Source organism: Cygnus olor, chromosome 1 (genome assembly GCF_009769625.2).
Source record: "Cygnus olor isolate bCygOlo1 chromosome 1, bCygOlo1.pri.v2, whole genome shotgun sequence".
NCBI classification, from domain to species: Eukaryota; Metazoa; Chordata; class Aves; order Anseriformes; family Anatidae; genus Cygnus; species Cygnus olor.
In genome coordinates, this window is record NC_049169.1 from 1,168,838 (window position 1) to 1,186,649 (window position 17,812).

The 17,812-nt window shown below is 63.5% G+C and overlaps 1 protein-coding gene and 1 long non-coding RNA gene across 2 annotated transcripts; both read left to right on the plus strand.

Moving 5' to 3' along the window:
* The first annotated feature begins 4,724 nt into the window (after positions 1-4,724).
* LOC121064082 lies at positions 4,725-6,720 on the plus strand. The gene is made up of 4 exons (XR_005816322.1): positions 4,725-4,788; positions 5,520-5,674; positions 5,852-5,977; positions 6,559-6,720. It is a non-coding gene; the product is annotated as an uncharacterized LOC121064082 (long non-coding RNA).
* Positions 6,721-12,195: 5,475 nt separating this feature from the next.
* Positions 12,196-16,469, plus strand: TSPAN33 (tetraspanin 33). The gene is made up of 7 exons (XM_040545298.1): positions 12,196-12,308; positions 12,883-13,068; positions 14,478-14,552; positions 14,643-14,738; positions 15,186-15,314; positions 15,575-15,736; positions 15,969-16,469. The coding sequence occupies exons 1-7, from the start codon at positions 12,225-12,227 to the stop codon at positions 16,053-16,055; spliced, it is 819 nt and encodes a 272-aa protein (XP_040401232.1). The 5' UTR covers positions 12,196-12,224; the 3' UTR covers positions 16,056-16,469.
* The last annotated feature ends 1,343 nt before the right edge of the window (positions 16,470-17,812 follow it).

Consider the following 17,812-nt stretch of genomic DNA (forward strand, 5'->3'; position numbering starts at 1 on the left):
AATTATCCCAGTTGTCCAGTTGTCCCGGTTGTCCCACTCATCCCAGTTGCCCCCGTGGTGCGAGGCCCGGTGGCCGCAGCCCCATTAGCCTGGCCCAGTGGGATCCCATTAAACCCAGTGGGATCCCATCAAACCCAGTGGGATCCCATTGTCCCAAATGGTGCTCCATTGTTCTCAGTGGATCCCGTTATCCACAGGAGGTTCCTGCATTCCCAGTGGGCTCCCATTACTCCCAGTGGATCTCATTATCCTTGGTGAGAGCCCATTATCCCCAGCGGGATCCCATTTTACCCAGTGGAATCCCATTAACCCCAGTGGGTTTCCTCATTCCCAATGGGATCCCATTAACCCCAGGGGGATCCCATTAACCCCAGTGGATCCCATTAACCCCAGGAGGACCCCATCACCCCAGGAGGATCCCATTAACCCTACGGGACCCCATTACCCCAGGGGATCCCATTAACCCCAGGGGTTAATTGCCAAAAGTGAGGAAAACCCGCACTAATCACCCCAAAATGACCCAGGGGAGTGGGTCCTCACGGTCCTGGGGGCCACGAGGAGGATTTTTGGGGCACAGCCAGCACGGGGACCACCTCCGGCACGTTTTGGGGCTGCTGCAGACAAAGAAGCTGAAACACTCAAATTTCGTTCCCAATTTTAGGTTTTGTCCATCAAAAGGAGCCCAATGTCTGGGTTGAGGTTGTCGATGTTTGGGGTCGGAAAGGTGACACAGAGGGACTCCAGGGACTCCCAGCAGGACCCCAAAGCTTGTGGGGGGACCCGAAGACCCTCCGAGATATGCCAAGGCTCCAAGGAGGCCCTGGAGTCCCACAGGGACACCTCTGAACCCTGCAGGGAGAACCCAAAGCCCTACAGAGAGACCCCTAAACCCCACAGAGATGTGCCAATGCCCCATAGAAGGCCCCAATGCCCCGTAGAAGGCCCCCCAAAAAACACAGAAGGCCCCCAAAACCCCATAGAAGGCCCCAATGCCCCATTGAAGGCCCCAACATCCCATAGAAGGCCCCAACGCCCCATAGAAGGCCCCAATGCCCCATAGAAAGCCCCAAAGCTCCATAGAAGGCCCCTAAATCCTCCAGAGATCCCACAGGGAGATGCCAAAACCCCATGGGAGACCACAGAACCCCGTATGGACACCCCCAAACCCCACAGAGAGACCCCAGAGCCACATAGAGGCATACCAGAGCCCCAGGGAAACCTCAGAGCCCCCCCCAGAAGACCCCAAATCCTCACAGGAGACTGAAGAGTCCACAGGAATACCCCAGGCCCCACACAGAGACCTCAAAGCTTCACTGGAGGCCCCCTAAAGCCCACAGGGGCCCCAAAGCCCTGCAGGGAGATGCCAAAGCCCCCCAGGAGACCCCAAAGCCCCCCCAGGAGTCCCCCAAACCCCCCAGGGACCCCATCTTCCTTGTCCTCCTCCTGCTCCTAATCTCCACTACCACCACCGCCTTCCTCCTCCCCTTTTTCTTCCTTCTCATTGCCACCACCATCATCATCATCACCATCCTCCTCCTCCTCAGCAGCAGCCTCTTCCTTCTGCTCCTCCTCCTCCCCTACATCATTACCATCATCACCATCTTCCTCCTCCTCCTCTTCCTCCTCCTCCTCCTCCTCCTGTCCCCATCCCTGAGCGTCACTGGGGCCCCACGCTTGTGCTAAAGAACTCAGAGGACTGTGGGGGTATTTTATTTTATTATTTTATTTTATTTTATTTATTTTATTTTATTTTATTCCATTCCATTCCATTCCAATCTTATTTTCATCCTTTCTTTTCCTTTCCTTTCCTTTATTTTTTTCCATTTTCTGTTTTCCTTTTTCCTTTTCTCTCTCCTTTTTTTCTGGATTTTTTTTCTTTTCTAGGCCCACATCGTTGGGCCTCTCGGGGTCTGTCTGCTCCCCCTGCTGTGGCTGCCCCAAGCCAGAAGAAAACAAATACCCGTATCCGTGTGTGTGAGATATTCAGTATATTCACAATTTCCAGCCGACAGCCCCGTGGCAGCGAGCAGCAGCGCCCACCACCACCACCACCAGCCTGTCTGAGCCAGTACCGGGGGCTGCCGTGAATTTAATGCCAAAAAGCAGCAAAACACAGCAAAAAGCGGCCGGCCGGTTGCTTCCGCGCGCGTGTACGAACACACGTGTGGGACACCGCATGCCCGTGGTAAATCGGGAGGGAATCCCAGAGGGAATCCCGGAGGGAATCCCAGATGGAAAACGAAATCCATGAGCGAGAAGCTCCATTTTGGGCAGAAAAAAGTCATTTTTCCCTCGTGGCGACGTCAGAGGGCGCAGGTCGGCGGCTGCCGCTCGCTGCTCTCCCCAACCCTCAGCCAAAAGCTGGCTTTTCCTGGATGATTTCCCCAATTTCCCCGTTCTTCCAGCTCTCCTGGACCCCGTGCTGGAGGCCGTGGGCCCCGTGTCCGGGACGAGCTGCTCCGGGGACGGGGTGAGGCTGATCCCAGGCCCTCCTCGCCCTTCATGAAGACAGGAGGGACGTTGGCCTTCCTCCCACCTGTGAGCACTTCTCCCTCTTGCCATGATCAAGGATTATCGAGGGCGGCCTCGCACCCACCTCGGCCAGCCCCCTGCGTCCTCCCAGGCCACCCGTCTTCACCTCCACCCCTTGTAGGCCTCCATTTTCTGCTTGGGTTTGGCCAGGAGCTCCTTGTCCATCCATGCAGGCGTTTCTGCCCGACTTCCTCATCATTGGGACGAGCTCCTGAGCTCGGAGGTGAGCCTTGAAGCCTTGAGCCTTCAATATCTCCCAGCTCCCCTGGGCCTCTTTTCCTCCAGGGCCTCATCCCACGGGACTCTCCAAGGAAGAACCTTGAGGAGGCCGAAGTCTCCCCGAAGCCCAGGGCTGCGAGCTCGCCGTGCGCCCTCCTCACTGCTCCATCCTGAGCTCCACCATGCCAAGGCTGCCCTGGAGCTTCCCGTTGCCCTCCTTGAAGGTGTAAATGAGGTCTGGGAGAGCTCCTTGCTGCCTCCTCCATCCCTTGGAGAGGGAAACCATCACTGATGATGGAACCTCCCGGGTTGCTGCTTGTGCCCTGCTGTGGTCCCACCATCAGCTATTGGGGTGCCTGAAGACCCCCATGAGGACCAGGGCTTGTCCTTAGAGGGCTTCCTTCACTTGACCTCCCTGGTGAGGCAGCCCAGACCCCACCACAACCTCCAAGAGGCTCTGTGGGCCCCAAAGCCGTGTCACCAGCACCACTTCCAGACATCCCGCACCATCCTGGACACGGGCACCAAACCTCTCTGGACAACAGGTCACCCACCGTGACCACCCACCGTGACCACCAGTTACCTCCTCCCGGTGGCCCTACATGCTCTGGTGTTCTGTCCCCTCTGCAGCTGCGAGGACGGGGATCCCATCGCACATCTACGCCTTCCTCCTGGTGCCAGAAGTCGCCGGCCTCCGTCCTTCACCTCCTCCAGAGGCTGCGCTCGCCCCAACGCGAGGGGTGGGCACCACCTCCCTCTGCTGGGGCTGGGGAGGTGCAATCAGGAGGTGCCAGGAGCTCCCTGGTGGTCCTGGACCTCGTCCCCAGGGGGTCCCAGAAGCTCCCAAAGCGCTGGGACATTGGGTGCCACCAGCCCATCGCATCCTGGGGGCTGCTGCGGCGGGAAACCCAGCAGGAGGACCCAGCAATGGGTCTCCCCTCCACCAGCTCTTCTTCTTGCCCTCGTGGATGTCCCCAAAAATGGGGCATGGAGCTGCAGTACCCCAAGGGAAGGCCAGGAATTCTGGGGGTGCCCTTGGCCTTCCCATTCCCGTGGCACTGGGGTCCCGTGGGGAGCAGGAGGGGGCTGGGGGGGGACCATGGCTCATGGCAAGGGGGCTCAGTGCCCCCGGGGACATCCCCAGGCTGGGCACCATGAGCACAGAGGTGGGGGGCACAGCTGGATGGGGAAACATCTGGATGGGTGCAGGGATGCAGCTGAATGTGCACAGCTGAGGATGGGGGGGGCACATCTGGAGGGGGTGTGCACAGTTGGGGGCACATCTGGAGGGGGTGTGTCAGGGCAGGGCACATCTGGGGCACACCTGGATGGGCAGAGCCAGGCAAGCCGCACCTGGATGGGGTGGGGGCACATCTGTATGGGGTGGGGCACATCTGGATGGGGCACATCTGGATGGGGCTGAGCCATCTGGATGGGGGCACATACGTATGGGGACACATCTGGATGGGCAGAAGCACATCTGGATGGGACACATCTGGAAGAGTGGGGGCACATCTGGATGGGACGGATGCACATCTGGATGGGGCACATCTGGATGGGGCGGATGCACATCTGGATGGGGCGGATGCACATCTGGATGGGGCACATCTGGATGGGTTGGGGGCACATCTGGACGGGGCACATCTGGGTGGGGTGGTGGCACGTCTGGATGGGCCACAGCTGGATGAGCCTGGGTTTCATCTTGGGGGGGGTGGGGGCAGCATCTCACCCGGGCGAGGTCGCGGGCGCGGTCCCTTCTCTTACTCCCTTCCCCCCCCCCCCCCCCCCCCCCCTCGGTGCGGCCGTTCCGGGCCGTTCCGTGCCTCGGCTCCGCCCGGTGCAGCAGCAGCACCACCACCAGCAGCAGCACCACCACCACCACCACCACCAGCAGCAGCACCAGCAGCAGCACCAGCAGCGCCGCGGGGCCGGGGCCGGGGCCAGGAGCGGGGCCGGGGCCAAGCGGGCGGGGCCGGGGCCGGGGCGGGTCCCGCTGCCTCCGAGCGGCGCCGGGCGGGCGGCAGCCGGGACGCCGCGGTGAGGGGCGCGGGGCTCGGCCCCCCGCTGCCCGGGGAAGGGGGGACGGGGGGAAAGAGGGTGGGGAAGGGGAAAAGGGGGATAAAAGGGAAAAAGGGGAAAAAAAGGGAAAAAAGGGGAAAAAAAGGGGGGGCGGGGATCCCCGTGCTTCCCGGGGAGCGGGGAGGGGCTGAGGGGGGGGCTGCATCTGTAGGGCCTGCCCTAGAGCTGCCCCACAGCCTGCCCCATAACTACCCCATTCTATACCAGCCCTATAGCATGCCCTATAGATGCCCTGGACTCCTGTCCTATTATTGCCCCACACCCAGCCCTATAGCTGCCCTGAACCCCTGCCCTATAGCTGCCCCACACCTGGCCCTATAGCTGCCCCACACCCGGCCCTATAGCTGCCCCACAGCCCGCCCCTGCCCCATAACCACCTTGGAGCCCTGCCCAATAGCTGCCTCACACCCTGTCCTAGAGCTGCCCCGGTCCCCTGTCCCATAGCTGCCCCACAGCCTGCCCCATAACCACCCAGCCCCCTGCCCTGCCCAGCTCCCCCATCCTGCCCCACTGCCGCTCCCAGTCCCACCCAGCCCCTCCCTGCTCGCACCCAGGAGCCCACCCGGGGACACCGATGGGGTGGCCACCCCCACGTCACCCCCCTCGCTGCGATGCCGGAGGCTGGTTTTGGGGGCTCGGGGACAGGGTGGGGGATGAGGACGTCACCGTCTCCTCCTGGCTCCGGCCAGGCAGGGGAGCAGGATGGCGCTGGTCCCTGGCACTGTGCTCTGGGCGCTGGCCCCACTCCTGGCCCTGACTGGCACTGACCCCGACCGGGGCTGGGACACCCGTGGGGCCCCCACTGGCTCTGCGGTGACAGTGGCCACGGCTTCAGCCACACCACGTGAGTGTCCCCCCAAAACGATGCCCCCAACACCCCTTAATTATCCCTTGGGGGTCCAACGGGGTTCCCTCCTGCCTGCTGCCACCCACCCTGTCCCCGTCCCCAAACCAAGCCCTGGGGACATCCTCAGGGGGTCCCCCTCACCCTAAAGTCCATTGTCACTGCGGTGCCTTGCAGAGGTCCCCAAAAATGTGGCGCCGGACACGATGGTGCTGGTCTGTGTCCTCACCGCCGCCTTCGTGGCCGTGGCCATCATGGTCGTGTTCTGCTTCCACTGCGGGAGGCGCTGTTGGGGGCGAGCAGGTGGGGACGGGGGGACCCCGTGGGGATGGGGCCTGGGGACGGGATGGGGTGGGGTGGGGGTGGAGTGGGGATGGGCATGGGATTGGGGATGGGGTGGGGATGGGATTGGGGTGGGATGGGATGGGGATGGGGATGGGGATGGGGAGAGGGAGGGAATGGGATTGGGATGGGATGTGGATGGTATGGGAGTGGGATGGGGATGGGGCTGGGGCTGGAGAGAGGAAGGGGATGGGATAGGGACAGGGTTGGGATGGGGTGGGATGGGATTGGGGCTGGGATGGATATGGGTATGGGATTGGGATGGGGGTGGGATTGGGGAGAGGGATGGGGTGGGGATGGGGATGGGATGGGGACGGCAGTAGGATTGTGCATGGGGATGGGGACAGGGACAGCCATGGGTGTGACAAAGGGAAGAAGCCAGGGACGAGCACAAGAACAGGGCCAGGAATTAGACCAGGATCAGCTCCATGCGGGGACTCCGTGCCCCGCTCCCTGCCCTGCGTGGTGCAGCCGAGCCGAGGGGGGAGGTCGGGGGTCGCGGGGGGGGGGGTTTCAGAGCCCCTGCTGACCGCGGGGCCCAGCCCGGGCAGCCGGGGCTGCAGACGGAGGAGCAGCAGAAGCAGCAGGAGCAGCAGGAGCAGCAGCGCTGCCTCCGGGGGACCCGAAGACCCCCAGCGCCTGAGGACGCCCCGAGCCTCCCCGCGTGTGTCCGGGGCCGTGCGGGAATAAAGCGCCCGCCCGCGCCTGCCCGCGCCTGTCTGCGCCCGCCCGGCCCCGCCCCGGCCCCGGCCCCGCCCCCAAAAAAGCCCCGCCCACGGACACGCCCCCGCCCCGCCCATGGGTCACGTGTGGCGCGCCAGTCTTGCTGTTTGGCCACGCCCCTCAATCGCTCAGCCACGCCCCCTGGGCTCAGGCCCCGCCCCTGGGGGATTTGAGGCACGTGGACCCCCGGGTGGTGGGAATGGGGGGAGGGGAACCTGTCCCCACCCCATCCCACCCCATCCCACCCCATCCCATCCCATCCCCATCCCATCCCATCCCCATCTCCACCCCCATCCCATCCCCATCTCCACCCCCATCCCCATCCCATCCCATCCCCATCCCATCCCACCCCATCCCACCCCCATCCCATCCCCATCCCCATCCCATCCCATCCCATCCCCATCCCATCCCATCCCCATCCCCATCCCCATCCCCATCTCTACCCCCCATCCCCATCCCATCCCATCCCCATCTCCACCCCCATCCCCATCCCATCCCATCCCATCCCCATCCCATCCCATCCCATCCCACCCCCATCCCATCCCCATCCCCATCCCATCTCCACCCCCATCCCCATCTCCACCCCTATCCCCATCCCCATCTCATCCCATCCCATCCCCATCCCATCCCATCCCCATCCCATCCCATCCCCATCCCATCCCCATCCCCATCCCACCCCCATCCCCATCCCATCCCATCCCCATCTCCACCCCCATCCCCATCCCATCCCATCCCATCCCATCCCATCCCATCCCATCCCATCCCACCCCCATCCCATCCCCATCCCCATCCCATCCCCATCTCCACCCCCATCCCCATCTCCACCCCTATCCCCATCCCCATCTCATCCAATCCCATCCCCATCCCCATCCCATCCCCATCCCATCCCATCCCATCCCATCCCATCCCATCCCATCCCCATCCCATCCCATCCCCATCCCCATCCCATCCCCATCCCCATCCCCATCTCCATCCCCATCCCCATCCCCATCCCCTATCCCATCCCCATCTCATCCCATCCCATCCCATCCCATCCATCCCATCCCATCCCATCCCATCCCCATCCCATCCCATCCCATCCCATCCCATCCCATCCCATCCCATCCCATCCCATCCCATCCCATCCCTCCCCATCCCCATCCCATCCCATCTCCATCCCTCCCCATCCCATCCCCATCCCATCCCATCCCATCCCCATCCCATCCCATCCCATCCCATCCCATCCCATCCCATCCCATCCCATCCCATCCCATCCCCATCTCCATCCCATCCCCATCCCCCCCATCCCATCCCATCCCATCCCATCCCATCCCATCCCCCATCCCATCCCCATCCCATCCCCATCCCCATCCCATCCCCATCCCATCCCAGTCCCATCCCATCCCATCCCATCCCATCCCATCCCATCCCATCCCATCCCATCCCATCCCATCCCATCCCATCCCATCCCATCCCATCCCATCCCATCCCATCCCATACCATCTCATCCCATCCCATCCCATCCCATCCCATCCCATCCCATCCCATCCCATCCCATCCCATCCCATCCCATCCCATCCCATCCCATCCCATCCCATCCCATCCATCCCATCCCATCCCATCCCATCCCATCCATCCCATCCCATCCCATCCCCATCCCATCCCATCCATCCCATCCCATCCCATCCCATCCCATCCCATCCCATCCCATCCCATCCCATCCCATCCCATCCCATCCCATCCCCATCCCATCCCATCCCCATCCCATCCCCATCCCATCCATCCCCATCCCAGTCCCATCCCATCCCATCCCATCCCATCCCATCCCATCCCCATCCCATCCCATCCCATCCCATCCCATCCATCCCATCCCATCCCCATCCCATCCCATCCCATCCCATCCCATCCCATCCCATCCCATCCCATCCATCCCATCCCCATCCCATCCCATCCCATCCCATCCCTCCCATCCCATCCATCCCATCCCATCCCCATCCCATCCCATCCATCCCATCCCATCCCATCCCCATCCATCCCATCCCATCCCATCCCATCCCATCCCATCCCATCCATCCCATCCCATCCCATCCCATCCCATCCCATCCCATCCCATCCCATCCCATCCCATCCCATCCCATCCCATCCCATCCCATCCCATCCCATCCCATCCCATCCCCATTCCCATCCCATCCCATCCCATCCCATCCCATCCCATCCCATCCCATCCCATCCCATCCCATCCCATCCCATCCCATCCCATCCCATCCCATCCCATCCCATCCCCATCCCATCCCCATCCCCCCATCCCATCCCATCCCATCCCCATCCCATCCCATCCCATCCCATCCCATCCCATCCCATCCCATCCCATCCCATCCCATCCCATCCCATCCCCATCCCCATCCCCATCCCATCCCATCCCATCCCATCCCATCCCATCCCATCCCTCCCCATCCCATCCCATCCCATCCCATCCCATCCCATCCCCATCCCATCCCATCCCATCCCATCCCATCCCATCCCATCCATCCCATCCCATCCCATCCCCCATCCCATCCCATCCCATCCCATCCCATCCCATCCCATCCCATCCCATCCCATCCATCCCCATCCCATCCATCCCATCCCATCCCATCCCCATCCCATCCCATCCCATCCCCATCCCATCCCATCTCCATCCCATCCCATCCCATCCCATCCCATCCCATCCCCCCATCCCATCCCATCCCATCCCATCCCATCTCCATCCCATCCCATCCCATCCCATCCATCCCATCCCATCCCATCCCATCCCATCCCATCCCATCCCTCCCCATCCAATCCCATCCCCTCCCATCCCATCCCATCCCATCCCATCCCATCCCATCCCATCCCATCCCACCCCATCCCATCCCATCCATCCCATCCCATCCCATCCTATCCCATCCCATCCCATCCCATCCCCATTCCCATCCCATCCCATCCCATCCCATCCCTGCTGCTGGCTGACGCCCCCCATCCATGCCCCCACCCCAGAGCCCCCAGCTGCCATCCTGGTGAGGAGGAGGATGTGGGATGAAGGAGGTGTCCCGGCTGTCACCAGGGGACGGGGGCATCCCCTTAGGGGCCACATGGGGCCGTTTGTTGGGGTGGGTGGTGAGGCAAGGGGGAAATGGAGGGAGGTGGCCCCAGCAGGTGCCTGGGGGGTGCTGGGCTGGGGGGAGCGGCTGGAGGCAGCCTGTGGTGGTCTTGGTGTGGAGGGGTGGGCAACCTGCCCAGGGGGATGGGCCACCAGCCTGGAGAGATTGGCCGCCAGGTTGGAGAGATGGGCCACCAGCCTGGAGAAGTGGGCCACCTGGTGGAGAGGTGGGCCACCAGCCTGGAGGGGTGGGCCACCAGCTTGGAGAGAAGGGGCCACCAGATTGGAGAGATGGATCACCAGCCTGGAAGGATGGACCACCAGCCTGGAGATGTGGTCACCAGCCTGTAGGGATGGACCACCAGCTTGGAGAGACGGGCCACCAGACTGCAGATGTGGGCCACCAGCCCATTGAGACGGGCCCCCAGCCTCGTGGCCTTCAGTTCCGTGCCCGCTGGGGACGGGACAGGGTCAGTGATGGGTGGGGGGAGAGGCAGGAGCTGGGGGGGTCGCGTGGTCTGCTGGGGGGGCATGGAGTGGGTGGGCGCTGTACGGGTGTTGGGGGGGAACACGGCAGGTGGGTGCCCTACGGGTGTGACAGGGACACCAGGACACCAGGCGGGTGGGCGCTGTACGGGTGCGCGGGGGGCATGGAGCCACGGGCAGGGGCATAGCTCTGTGGGTGGGCGCAGCTCCCACGTGGGGATGGATCAGGCCGGTGGGGGGCTGCAGGGGGCTGAGGGGCAGGCGTAAATCTGGTGGGTGCAGGCATCGACCTGGTGGGTGCACGCGTTGGTCTATGGGTGCACATGTTGACCCACCGGGTGCACGTGTTGACCCGATGGGTGCACGTGTTGGTCTATGGGTGCACGCGTAGGTCTATGGGTGCATCCATTGACCCAATGGGTGGGTGTGTTGGTCCATGAGTGCACCCGTTGACCTGATGGGTGCACGCATTGACCCAATCGGTGCATGTGTTGACCTGATGGGTGCACACGTTGGTCTATGGGTGCACACATTTATCTTTGGGTGCATGCGTTGACCCAATGGGTGAGTGTATTGCTCTATGGGTGCATATGTAGACCTGATGGGTGCACAAGTAGATCTGATGGGTGCACGCGTTGACCTGGTGGGTGCATGCATTGACCTGATGGGTGCACACATTGGTCTATGGGTGCACACATTGACCCGATGGGTGCACACGTTGGTCTGTGGGTGCACACGTAGATCTATGGGTGCATGCGTTGACCCAGTGGGTGGGTGTGTTGGTTATGGGTGCACTCATTGACCCGATGGGTGCACATGTAGACCTTATGGGTGCACAAGTAGATCTGATGGGTGCATGCGTTGACCTGATGGGTGCATGCATTGGTCTATGGGTGCACATGTAGGCCTATGGGTACACACCTCGACCCGATGGGTGCAGGTGTTGGTCTATGAGTCCATGTGTAGACCTTACGTGTAGATCTGATGGGTGCACGCATTGACCTGATGGGTGCACACATTGGTCTGTGGGTGCACACGCAGGTCTATGGGTGCATGCATTGACCCAATGGGTAGGTGCATTGGTCTATGGGTGCACACGTTGACAAGATGGGTGCACATGTAGACCTTATGGATGCACAAGTAGATCTGATGGGTGCACGAGTTGACCTGATGGGTGCACGCGTTGGTCTATGGGTGCACACGTAGATCTACGGGTGCACGCGTTGACCCTATGGGTGCACACATTGACCTGATGGGTGCGGGTGTTTGTCTATGGGTGTATGTGTAGACCTTACGTGTAGATCTGATGGGTGGGCGCCGAGGGGTGGAGGCATGGACCTGATGGGTGGGCGCAGGTCCATGTGCAGACGCGTCGGGGTGCTGGGTGGGCGCAGAGGGTCCCCCACAGGGGTGTGTAAGTGGTGGGTGCCGGCACGGCCCTGGTGGGTGCGTGGAGCTGGGGGGTGGGTGTCAGATCTGATGGGTGGGCACACGGTGAGCGGTGGGGAGGCACATCTGGGGGGTGGACACACAGACGTGGTGGTGGACAGACACACGGCCTGGGGGACGGACACACGGACGTGGTGGTTGGGTGCACGGCTGATGGGCGGGCAGGGATCTGGCCACGGACCTGATGTTGGCCACGGAGACCTGGTGGAGGGTCCCCAGCCAACGGGAGGGCGGGGAGGGGCCGTTGGGTGGGACGGGCACGGGGTGGGGCTCCCGGGCGCGGGGCTCCGGCACCGGCACCGACACCGACACCGGGAGCGGCGGCGGGACCCGCACCCGGACCCGACCCGGACCGGACCGGACCCGTTCAGCCCGGCTCAGCCCAGCTCGGCCCGGCCGTGCCCGGTGCCCCCCGGTGCCCCCCGGTGCCCCCCGGTGCCCCGGAGCCCATCCATGGCCGGCCGAGCCCCCGCCTCCGCCCCCGCCGTGAGCCCTGCGCTGCGCTCCGCGCTCTTCGTGCTCAACCTCCTCGGCTGGGTGAGCGCCGATCCGACCCCCCCCCCGTCTTTATCCCTCCCCCTCGCCCCTTTTTGGGGTCCCCGTGCCTATTTTTGGGTTGTCCTCCCCGCCCCGTACCGGGCACCGGGACCGAAGGGGTCGTGGCCGTGTCCCCAGGCGGTGCCGCCCGCTTGTCCCGAGGGGTCGGGGGGGGGGGTTGGGAGGGGTTGGAGAGTTGGGGATTTTTTTTTCAACGGGGATTTCGGGGGGGATTTTGGGCTGAGGGCTTGAAACTGTGTTTTGGGGAAGTTTTTGTGCAAGCGGGCATCCCCGCGGTGCCCCATGGGTGACATCCCTGCGGCGTCCCATGGGTGGCATCTCCGTGGTGTCCCACGGGTGTCACCCCACAGCACCCCATGGGTGTCACCCCCCCCTCGTGGGATCCCACAGGTGACATCCCCACAGTGTCCCACGGGTGTCATCCCCCAGGACCCCATGGGTGTCATCCCTGTGGCACCCCACGGGTGTTACCCCACAGATGACATCCCCACAGCACCCCAAGGGTGTCACCCCATGGGACCCCATGGGTCACGTCCCCACGGTGCCACCGCAGGTGGTCTCGCTGGGGCTGGTGGCCGTGGGGCTCTACGCGCGGCTGCTGAAGCAGGCGGAGGCGGCGGTGGCGTGCCTGGCCCTGGACCCCGCGCTGCTGCTGCTGCTGCTCGGCGTCCTCGTCTTCCTCGTCACCTTCTGCGGCTGCGTCGGTGCCCTGCGGGAGAACATCTGCCTGCTGCAGGCGGTGCGTGGTGTCGCGGGGCCGGGGCGCGTCCCTGGGGTGTCCCCAGCCTGGTGTCCCCATCCCGGGTGTCCCTGGGGTGGGAGGACACTTAGGGGTGCACCCGGTCCCCATGGGGAGGACGCTGTCCCCATGGGGAGGATAATGTCCTTGTGGGGAAGAGGCTATCACCATGGGGAGGACAATGTCCCCATGGGGAAGAGGCCGTCCCTGTGAAGAGGACACTGTCCCCGTGTGGAGGATGCTGTCCCCATGGGGAAGGTGCTGTCCCTATGGGGAAGAGGCCATCCCCATGTGGAGGACACTGTCCCCATAGGGAAGATGCCATCCCTATGAGGAGGACACTGTCCCCATGTGGAGGACACTGTCCCCGTGGGGAAGTGACTGTCCCCATGGGGAAGAGGCTGTCCCCATGTGGAGGACACTGTCCTATGGAAGAGGCCATCCCCGTGAGGGGGACACCATCCCCATGTGGAGGACACTGCATCCATGGGGAGGACGCTGCCACCTTGTGGAGGTGGCCGTCCCCATGGGGAAGAGGCTGTCCCCATCCGGAGGATGCCGTCCCCGTGGGGAAGTTGCTGTCCCTACGGGGAAGAGGCCATCCCCATGTGGAGGTCGGTGTCCCAATGGGGAGGACACGGTCCCCACGTGGAGGATGACGTCCCCATGGGGAAGCTGCTGTCCTCTATGGGTTCTTCCCATGGGGAAGTGGCTGTTGCCATGTGGAGGACAATGTCCCTGTAAGGAAGAGGCCATCCCCATGAGGGGGACTCTGTCCCCATGGGGAGGATGCTGTCCCCATGGGGAAAAGGCTGTCCCCATGGGGAGGACACTTTTCCTATGTGGAGGATGCTGTCCCTGTGGGGAAGTGGTTGTCACCATGTGGAGGGCAATGTCCCTGTAAGGAAGAGACCATCCCCAGGAGGAGGACACCATCCCCATGTGGAGGACACTGTCCCCATGGGGAAGAGGCTCTCCCCATGTGGAGGACACTGTCCCTGTATGGAAGAGGCCATCCCCATGAGGGGGACGCTACCCCCATGTGGAGGATGCTGTCCTCGTGGGGAAGAGGCCGTCCCCATGTGGAGGCTGGTGTCCCAATGAGAAGGACACTGTCCCCACGTGGAGGTGGCCATCCCCGTGGGCAAGAGGCTGTCCCCATCTGGAGGATGCTGTCTCTGTGGCGGGAGGTCGCTGTCCCCATGGGGAAGAACGCTGTCCCCATGGAGGGGAGTGCCTGATCCCATGTGGAGGTCACTGTCCCCATGTGGAAGTCACTGTCCCCACGTGGAGGTGGGGAGGTGGCCGTCCCATGGGAGGACACCATCCCAGGAGGACTCGTCACCTCCCGGCCACCCCTGGCCGTGGCCGTCCCCGCGGTGCCACCCTCGCCCTCCTCTCGCCCGCAGTTCTCCATCTGCCTGACCGTCATCTTCCTCCTGCAGCTGGCAGCCGGCGCGCTGGGCTTCGTCTTCTCTGACGGGGTATGGCCAGGGGGGGGCACGGACGGGAGGACACGGACCCCCACTGCGTTGTCCCCTCGGGTGGCAGCCTTGTGACGTGTCCCCTCGCAGGCGCGCGGGAGGGTGAGCGAGGTGATCAACGCGGCCATCGTGCACTACCGGGACGACCCCGACCTGCAGAACCTCATCGACTTTGGGCAGAAGGAGGTGTGGGGGGACACCGGGGGGATGCCACCCGCCCCCAAGGGGGCTTGGCTGCCACCCAAAATCCACGGGGATCCCCCCCCGGGGCTTTCCCAAGAGGGTCTGGTGGTGGTGGCGAAGCCCAGCCTGGAGCAGGGAGAGGTTTTGGGGGGCTGGTGTGGGAGTAGCCCACCTGGCCACCATTTCATGCAGCCTGTGTTTATGTAGGACCTACTAAAACTGCGGGAGAAGGGTTGGGAGGGGATCACCACCAGTTCATAGGGACAACAGTGACGGGGTGAGCAGGACGTGGCTGGGCTTGGGGCTGCCCGCACTCCGTCCCGGAGCAGCCACACCAGGGGACGGGGCCGTGGTGGCAGCGACATCCCCGTGATGTCCCTGCGATGTCCCCGTGATGTCCCTGTGATGTCCCCATGATGTCCCCACAATGTCCCCGCGATGTCCCCGCAGTTCCGCTGCTGCGGCGGCGTCTCCTACAGGGACTGGTCCCGGAACGTCTACTTCAACTGCTCCGCCGCCAACCCCAGCCGCGAGCGCTGCTCCGTGCCCTTCTCCTGCTGCCTGCACGACCCCGGCAAGGTGAGAGTGTCCCCAGTGGGGTGAGGACGTCCCCAAGGGGGTGAGGACGTCCCCAGGGGGGTGAGGACATCCCCAGCGGGGTCCCCCACCGTCCCCGGGGACCCCCATGGGGCTGTTTATAGGACTGAACCCCACCCGGGGCGTGGGGGCATCGCTCAAGTCCCGGCGTCGACGCAACCCACGGGGTCCCTTCGTGCTGGGGACGCCGTGCCCCCCTGCGTGCCCCAATGTCCCTACCCCTCCCCGTGTCCCCCCCCTAGGGCGTCATCAACACCATGTGCGGGCAGGGCGCGCAGGCCAGGAGCTACGCGGAGGCCAGCGCCTCCATCCACCCGTCGGGCTGCATCGCCGAGCTGGCCGGCTGGCTGCACCGCAACCTGGTGCTGCTGGGGGGCATCGCCCTGGCGCTGGCCCTCCCCCAGGTGGGGACACTTTTTTTTTTTTGGGGGGGGGGGTGGGGGGCTGGGGAGGGGGGGGGTGTCACCTCGGCGGGCAGCCCCGAGGAGCTGGTGGTGGGATGGGGCCACCTGGACGGCCCCGGGGGCCAGCCCCCCAGGAGATGGGGTGGGTTTTCGGGGGGCAGTGGGACGTGGCGGTGGCGCGGCGGTGACACGGTGACGTGGCGGTGACGCCGGTGGCCCTCTCGCCCCGCAGCTGGTGGGCATCGTGCTGGCCCGGGTGCTCCTCAGGCAGGTGAAGGACCAGGTCCAGCGGCACCACCGCGCCGAGCCCTGGCGCTGAGCCGCCGCGAGGCCACCGCTGCCACCGGTGTGTCCCCTGGGGATGGGGATGGGGACGGGGACGGTGGCGGCGGTGACGTTTGGTGGCTCCTCGGTCACCTGCGGGAAGAGCCGGTGGTGCTTGGAGAGAGGACGGAGCCACGTGGGGGGGGGAGGCTAGGGGATGCTGGGAGACATCTGGGGACATCGGGGGACAATTGGGGACACCGGGGAACACCTGGGGACATCAGAGACATTTGGGGACACCGGGGGATGCTTGGGGACATCAGGGGACACCTGGGGGACACTTGGGGATGCCTGAGGACATTGGGAGACACTGGGGGACATTGGGGGGGGCCTGGGGACACCGGGGGAGGCCTGGGGACACTGGGGGACACTTGAGGACATCGGGGATGTTTGGGGACACCAGGGGATGCTTGGGGACATCAGGGGACACCTGGGAAAGCCTGGGAACACTGGGGGACACTTGGGGACACCAGGGGACACTGGGGGTCACCCGGGGACATCGGGGATGTTTAGGGACACCTGGGGACATTGGGGGACAGTGGGGGATGCTTGGAGACATCAGGGACACCTGGGACGTTTGGGGACACTGGGGGATGCTTGGGGACACCGGGGGACACCTGGGGACATTGGGGGACACTTGGGGACATCGGGGGACCCCTGGAGACATGGGGGGACGCTTGGGGACGCTGGGGACATCGGGGAATGCCTGGGGACATTGGGGGACATTTGGGGACACTTGGGGACTTGGTGCCACCGGCAGCAGCGGTCGCGCCGTGGTGCCACACGCCGTTTTGGGGCCGGACCCCTCCCCTGCTGTCCGTCCGTCCGTCTGTCCGGGGGGGGGTGTCCCCGCGTCCGTCCGTCCGTCCGTGACGTCTCCGTCGCTTCCGTGCGGAACCAGGAGCGCCAGGGGGGCTTCGCGTCCCTCCCCCGCCCCCCCAAAATGTGATTTTTCTCCCCCGCCCCCAATGCAACTCCTCACCCAGAAGAGGAATTTCTCCCCCAAAAAGCGATCTCATCCCCCAAAAGTGATGCCCCCCCCCCAAGTGACTTCTCCCCACCCCAAAACCTGACTTTTCTCCCAAATACTTCCCCAAAAGCAGGTTTTCTCCCCCACCCAAGTGGCTTCTCTCCAAAAGTGACTCCCCCCCCCCCCCAAAAAAGTGGCTTATTTTCCCTAAACCTCACTTATTTTGCACCAAGTGGCTTTTGTCCAAAACGTGACTCGTCTTCCCCCAAAATAACCTCCCCTCCCCCCAGCGACTTTTTCTCCCAAAAGATCCTCCTCTAAGACGTGACTTCCCCCCCCAAAAAAGGGACTTTCGTCCCCCAGAAGCGTGGCTTTTTCCCCCAAAAAAGCAACTTTTCTCCCAAAAGATGACTTTTTTTTCCTCCAAAAAGCAGTTCTCCCCCCCCCCCATAACACCCCCATAAAGCAACCTTTTTCTCCCCTTTTTCCTCCCCAAAGTGACTTTTGTTCCCCCCAAACCACCCCCCCACATAACTCTTTGCCCATAACCACCACTTCTCACCCCAAAAATGCTGCTCCCCCCTAGTGCCCCCCCAAAACTCTTCTCCCCCACACAGCAACTTCCTGCCCCAAAAGGAACCTTTTTTGCCCCAAAGCAGCCCCCTTGGGGCCGCTGCTGGGCCCAGTGCCCCCCCCAAAAAACTCTTAGCCCCCCAAAGTAACCTTTCCCCCCAAAAAAAACAAAAAACCAACTTTTTCTCCCAAAATAACTTTAATAACTT

What these genes read in the sequence shown, in the direction of transcription:
- TSPAN33 (XM_040545298.1), top strand. Translation starts at nt 12,225, where the DNA reads ATGGCCGGCCGAGCCCCCGCCTCCGCCCCCGCCGTGAGCCCTGCGCTG. An exon ending in GCTTCGTCTTCTCTGACGGG is followed by an intron (nt 14,553 to 14,642) that starts GTATGGCCAGGG and finishes GTCCCCTCGCAG; the next exon opens with GCGCGCGGGAGGGTGAGCGA. An exon ending in TGGCGCTGGCCCTCCCCCAG is followed by an intron (nt 15,737 to 15,968) that starts GTGGGGACACTT and finishes CTCGCCCCGCAG; the next exon opens with CTGGTGGGCATCGTGCTGGC.